Source organism: Lachnellula hyalina (genome assembly GCF_007821495.1).
Source record: "Lachnellula hyalina strain CBS 185.66 chromosome Unknown contig00094, whole genome shotgun sequence".
NCBI lineage: Eukaryota > Fungi > Ascomycota > Leotiomycetes > Helotiales > Lachnaceae > Lachnellula > Lachnellula hyalina.
The window spans coordinates 115,148-121,722 of NW_022157208.1; the positions used below are offsets into that span (position 1 = coordinate 115,148).

At 47.6% G+C, this 6,575-nt stretch overlaps 3 protein-coding genes across 3 annotated transcripts; 2 read left to right on the plus strand and 1 right to left on the minus strand.

Moving 5' to 3' along the window:
- Positions 1 to 246: 246 nt before the first annotated feature.
- LHYA1_G005757 (putative pyridoxamine 5'-phosphate oxidase) lies at positions 247 to 1,079 on the plus strand (the record flags this gene model as incomplete). Its single annotated transcript, XM_031150701.1, has 2 exons — positions 247 to 331; positions 400 to 1,079. The coding sequence occupies 2 exons, from the start codon at positions 247 to 249 to the stop codon at positions 1,077 to 1,079; spliced, it is 765 nt and encodes a 254-aa protein (XP_031004260.1).
- A 2,139-nt stretch (positions 1,080 to 3,218) lies between these two features.
- hke-4.1 (Histidine-rich membrane protein KE4-like protein) lies at positions 3,219 to 4,654 on the plus strand (the record flags this gene model as incomplete). The annotated part of the gene is made up of 4 exons (XM_031150702.1): positions 3,219 to 3,350; positions 3,416 to 4,071; positions 4,120 to 4,587; positions 4,639 to 4,654. The coding sequence occupies 4 exons, from the start codon at positions 3,219 to 3,221 to the stop codon at positions 4,652 to 4,654; spliced, it is 1,272 nt and encodes a 423-aa protein (XP_031004259.1).
- A 455-nt stretch (positions 4,655 to 5,109) lies between these two features.
- On the minus strand, positions 5,110 to 6,053 carry UCHL3_0 (Ubiquitin carboxyl-terminal hydrolase isozyme L3; the record flags this gene model as incomplete). Its single annotated transcript, XM_031150703.1, is given in 3 exon segments — positions 5,110 to 5,582; positions 5,602 to 5,919; positions 5,975 to 6,053. The coding sequence occupies 3 exon segments, from the start codon at positions 6,051 to 6,053 to the stop codon at positions 5,110 to 5,112; spliced, it is 870 nt and encodes a 289-aa protein (XP_031004258.1).
- Between the last annotated feature and the right edge of the window lie 522 nt (positions 6,054 to 6,575).

Below are 6,575 nucleotides of genomic sequence, written 5' to 3' on the forward strand. Positions count from 1 at the left end.
CCAAAGAATCAAAATGAAGTGTTAAAGAACAATCAAGATACTACTTGTGCTATTTTGCCGCATTTGGAAAAACATGAAAGGGGGGGAGTTTCTCGGCTGGCTTGTGGGGCGACAAATGGACCCCGCGCTAAAAATCAACAGCGTCACCAAATGAAAAGCAGTACTCTGTCACCCCACCATCCACACCACCTCTCCTCTGCCCATCTCGCAACCTCACCACAATGATATAAAACAGCAATATCACACATGCGAATAACACCCTCCCTTCTCATCCGCTCCAATCTGACAAAAATGGCACTTCATCCGCCCCAAAAAGCAGATAAACTAATATGTAAGCCCAACTAACTGAGTACCAATTTACCCCTCCACCCCCTTGATCCAACTAACATTGTTATACAGTCGCACCAGCAAATGACCAAACAAACTCCCAAGCGGACCAATACACAAAAGGCGCACTCGAACGCTCACAGCTAGACCCTTCCCCCTTCACCCAATTCCACAGCTGGTTCACGCACGCCCAAGCGAACGGCGTGCATCAGCCCGAGACCGTATGCCTCTCTACCGCCTCTCTGCCCTCAGGCCGCGTGTCAGGTCGCATGGTGTACCTGAAAGAACTAGACAGCACGGGCTTCGTGATCTACAGCAATTTCGAAACGAGCAAGAAAGCGCGAGATGTCGAGGGAAATAAATGGGCAAGTTTGACGTTCTGGTGGAGGGAGCTGGAGAGGCAGGTCAGGGTTGAGGGGACAGTGGAACGGCTGAGTAGCGAGGAGAGCCAGGTTTATTTTGACACGAGGATTCACGGAAGTCGGGTCGGCGCGTGGGCCAGTCGCCAGTCGCAGGTTATCGCGGACAGAAGCGTGCTTGAGGACTGGGTGGGGAAGGCGGAGAAGCGGTTTGAGGGCGAGGAACGAATACCCGTGCCGGAGCATTGGGGCGGTCTGAGGGTGAAGCCCGTAGAGGTAGAGTTTTGGCAGGGGAGGCAGAGTCGGTTGCATGATCGGTTCGCGTATAGGAAAGGGGAAGGTAAGGATGGGCATGGGGATGGGGAGTGGACAATTGATAGGTTAAGCCCGTAACCCAGCACTCTGGGTCGATCTGCGTTACTCGTTTATATGCCAATGAGCCATAGCATCCTTGCCAGAGCGTGTTCTCCGTAGCGCCTGTAATGCTTGCAATAATGAATGTGACTTGCGAAATCGCACTCTGCCTTGACCATTTTGGAATCCGGATGGCCTTTTGTCAAAGTCGGTCGCTTTCGCATATACAAAATAAGCACGAGTACGAGCTCTCGCATTCTCTTTTAAGTCTGACACTCCCCACTACTTGACGTGATCGATAGAATCCTACGTTTATAAGTAGCTCCTTACATCTGTATCCTAGTATAAATCCCTAGATCAGCAAGAAGTATGCCTAATAGCCAAACGGATTTCAACGTAAGAATTCCCAGGTGTTTTGAGTTAGAGCCCGAATCTAAATCCATTAAGTGGCAATTGCCAGGCGAATATTGGTGATTAAAAGAGTGAGACAAAGCGACTATCTTTCAAAACAATTAACTTTGATTGCGACGATTTCGCAAAAAGTTGTTGAAAGTAGTTAGTCAAGTAGTTATTTGCGAAAGTCTACCCAAGTAGTAGTAGACCTAGAGAGCGAACGGGCCATGGAGGATCGGGGATATCGCGAAACCTTACTATTTTTGGCCATGCTGCCGTCGGCCGGGTGGACTCGTAAATCATCCAAACAGAGACCACGACCCAGAGGGTCATTGGTTCAATATGTACCTTAAGAATGAATAATAATTAATGGGCACTTGAGTATATGGGGGAAAAGGCAAAGCGTATGGCTGTCGCACTTTATCAGGTGGTTGATTAGCGCAAAGCTACGTACTTGCAGCGCATCCGTATGCGAGTCGTGTGTCTTGAGACATACGGTCGGTATAAGGCGGTTGAGAGACTTAACTTCTTTAGGTTTCAACCCGCGAGCTTCGTTAGCCTTGCTTTGGTTGCCCTCTTGGAGAGTATTAATCGACATTTTGTTGTACGAAGTAGAACATCGTATGGTATCGTGTCGGATCGCGAATAAATATAAGTATAAGATGTCCGCCCATTTAATATCTCTTGAACATCCAATATATCCTTCCAAAACCCGTTCTGTTCTACTCTGTTCTGTCTCAAGCCTTGAAAGCAATCCCATCATCTTTCAAACACAGAGCAAAGAAAATACAGAAATGTCTTCTCATCCTCCCACCACCCGAACCCATGAAAAACAAACCTCGATAAGCCAAATTTCAGAACTGGCTTCTGAAATCCAGAAATATGCCATCGAATTAGAGAAAAACCTCAAATCGTCCACGCCCTGTTTCGCATTCGGCGCGTTTTCTTCTCCAGAGCTAAACTCACCTCCTGCTCTCCACCAATGGCCTCAACAAGAAGGAAAACGGGTAAAGCAAAGAAGTGGTGGAGCTGGCTCTGGACCTGCAAGTTGAATGGGAATATAGCATGTCAAGGAGAGGGGAGAGATGCCGAGGAAGACCAGGACTCGGAAGAGGCGGATCGGTCGCTTTTAGCACCATGTGTGGTGTGTAACTGAGCCGGGCCAGCCAGCTGGGACAGCTACCACGTGGGAACCGATAGGGATGTGTATTTGCTGGGGAACTTGGGAATAATCGAGTGGGAGTCCTGGCATGAACTGGTAGCATCTCGCCCTAGGATCGTACATAGGAGCAGAGAAACCATGGCATTTTTCGTGGCGTATAGGAGAATTCTTAGTTAGAAAGGATAGATGGTTTGTTTGGTAATAGATAATGAATGGGTGGGCGAAAGGGATAGGAAATCAAAAGTTTGTATTACATGACAATATCTTGCCCTTCAATCATAGCATGAAGTCGTTGACAGTAATGGGTGATCATGTTGACAGCTATGCCAACTGATATCATAGTATTATGATATATTAACAATTATACATGCTACATATTAACATATAATTACATACTATACGTAGGAGACTTGGAATAAAAGGAATGGGCAAACGGAAAGTTGCATGCAGACAGATCACGGTGACAGAAAGTGTTGTCTATTGTTAACTCCGAACCCCTGACTTAGCGCCAGACGGCGGTACGTATTTCGGCTGTTGACATACAGTGTAACCTTGCCTTATTGTGTGCATCCTGGCTTGGTGGTGTCCTCTTCAACATCTCCAGCGCAAACACCACCGCAATAATGGCAACAACTTTCTTTCATCCCCGTCGGGTGGCACTCCTGCTCCTCGTCGCAGTCGCGTTTGTCTACGCAGAGAAACATGCCGCGTCAATTGCATCCATGAGCATCCCTGAAATTGAGGACAAGCTTCAGGTGAGACACGAGAACACGCGCCCCCCTCCACTTTCGGAACCGCACTGACAGACATGCCATCCTAGGAATGCCCCCTGGTGCAAGACCTCAATAACTACAAAGTCGCGACCTCTCCTCAAACCTCGACCCTAACTTCCCGCATCTTTGCAGTGCTATTCCCCGGAACCCCAGCCGTCAATGCCCTTCTCGCGACCCTGTATATCTCGGGCCCGCCGAACTTCCTCCTCGCGCTATGTCCTCCGAACATCGACCCCGCCTCCCTCTCGGTGATGGTCGCGTTCGCCGTGGGAGGTCTGCTGGGTGACACGCTGTTTCATCTTCTACCCGAGATATTCCTGGGCGAGGATGCGCCTGAACATGTACGCTTCGTGCTGGTTGAGCCGAACAAGAACTTGTTGCTTGGGGTTGCCATTATGGTGGGATTCGTCACGTTTGTTGCTATGGACAAGGGACTCCGGATTGCGACTGGGGGAGAAGGCGGTCATGATCATTCTCATGCAGTCGTGGAGGTTGTCAAACCAGCTGCCATTACCAGTGGGATGGAAACTTCCCCTTCAAAGAGCACGCGATCACGGAAGAAGGAAAGCGGCAAATATGGGCAAGCATCTTTGGAGCTGGAGAAGGAGAAGGAGAAGGAGAAGGAGAAGGAGAAGGAGAAGGAGAAGGAGAAGGAGAAGGATATCAATGCTAGCGTAAAGCTGGCTGGGTACTTGAACTTGATGTAAAGCTCTCGAAACCTCCACTTTGAGCAGCGACTAATGTTTTGCAGTGCCGATTTCACGCATAACATCACCGATGGACTTGCCATGGCATCTTCATTTTATGCTTCACCCACCATTGGCGCAACAACTACCGTCGCAGTATTCTTCCATGAAATCCCCCACGAAGTGGGCGACTTTGCACTCCTGATTCAATCCGGATTCTCGAAACGCGCTGCAATGGGCGCACAGTTTCTGACCGCCTTGGGAGCTCTACTAGGTACCGCCATAGGTATCGCAGTCCAAGAATACGGCGGTAATAGCAGCCAAGGGCCGGATGGTCGATTTGATGGTCTTTTCGGTACAAGCTTGACGTGGGGTGACATGCTTCTTCCCTTTACTGCAGGCACGTTCCTATACGTCGGCACCGTGGCAGTCATTCCGGAATTACTAGAGACGGGTAAGGACAGAGGGGCTGAATTGAAGAAGACCGCTCAACAATTTGCCGCTATGGCTACAGGAGCTGGAATTATGCTCTAGTACGTATCCTTCTAGCCCGGATTCGGACCATCTCGCTAACAAACATGCAGCATTTCTTGGTCATAGATGAGTATTGTATAAGTCCAAGATTACATAATCGATGGTGGATGGCGGGGTTGTACAGCATATGAAAAGTCTTTGTATTAAAAGTGCATGAAATCGCAATGTTAGGGCACTAGGCCGCTTGTATATTACACCAACCATGGTGATCTGATCGGTATTCCCTCTCATTAGTTGCAGTTCATGAGACTTCGGGAAAGATAGTTAGTACTAGACGTCATATGACTTACCTCGAGCTACCCCCTTTCAAGGCTTGGGGACGTAACTGGGACCTGTGAATGTTCACTCCTCGCATGCCATCTCGATACCCTTCCGTGTCGCCATTTTCTCAAGTCGGATGATAGCTAGACACTACCTCTTGTAACTTCGTAGTTATTATTTGGATGCAATTCTAAAAATCCATGTCCGAGCAATGCAATCCCTAACGCCCCATCATATATTCATCAAAACCAACAAGTATATCAATCCAGGCTCTGAGCCAAAGCAATGACACTGAATCTCAACTCCCCACCACCAGCCGCCTCCTCCCTCGCTAAGAACTTCTTCACACCAAGCTCAAGAGCCTTCTCACTCAATACATCCTCATCCACGCCCAGTGCCCCCCTATTCAGCGGCCCCTTCCTCCTCCCATCTAGCTCCCACAAATTGCTCTTCTCGTCCTTCACGAAACACACATAGTGCAAGTCGATGTTATCCTCGGCAGCCGGAGCCACACTATCTCCCTGTGTGGCCGCACTCTGGTGCGCACTCTCCAGGGCCTGCGAGTTGTATAGCAAATCGGCTCGCTGGGCTGGAGCCAGGGGTATAGCATCTTTGACTAGTTTATGGAGATCCGAGTCCGGCTCTACACAATCCCCATCATCAAAAATCAGCATACTCCACTCCACTCCACTTGTACAATCATGACCGACCGAGCAAGACGAGACAAGACAAGCTAAATAGGGATCACTCACCGATAAAATTCGTCGCCAATCCATTACTCAGCGCATGCAAGATACCAATCAACCCACACGCATTCCGGATCGTCTGCTTATACCATACGACAGGCTCGCCCTCGCCCTTGCCCTCGTATTCCGGCTTTTCTTTATCTTCGTCCATGCGCGATGTCTCGTACGAGGCGCTGACGGGGAAGACGAGCAGGAGCGCGGCTGCGGGGCGGGGCACGAAGGCCAGCATGTCGGGGTCGCTGATGCTGTAGACGTCGTGGAAGGAGAGGGCGGGGGAGAGGCCGAGCTTGTGGACTAGGGAGGTCATTACTTCGGGGTTGTTCTCTAGATGGGTATGTCAGTGTGTTATCCATTGCCCGGGATTTGGGGGGAGCTATACCGAGAGGCACGAAGGCCTTTCGAGTCTTGGGAACATCTGGGTGGTTTGTTTGAGGGTTGGGTTTTGTTGCTTCTGCCATGTTGGGTAGATAGATATCTGAAAAGCTGAACAAGAGGTTTATTAGAAGACAGAGGCGAGAGGAATGGTACGTCTTCTCTTGTATAAAGATTTTATTTAAAGGTAGAAGGAGCTACCCCGCGGTCGGTAGAACAATATTCCGATCCGATCCTGTTTTCGATATAATAACTTTATAATTCCAAAATCGCTTATACTAGAAATGTAAATATGATTGCCAGCGCTAGTATCTACTTTCTCCTCTGATGTGTGATTTAAAATTAGTATATTAATACATAAACAGAAGATATAAGGTTTAAATATTATAAATAAGAATTAAAAGAGTTTTAAAATATATAATAAACTTATAAAAAGTATATAATTAAAAGATAGCTCTTTTTAATCTCTGAGAACTATATATATTATATAAAAGATATCTTAAACAGATAATTAAAACAGCTGATCTATAAGGCTAATATTGTATTTTTAGCTTATATAAACTTTAAATATAGTATTTTAAAAATATATTTTAATTATAATTATTATT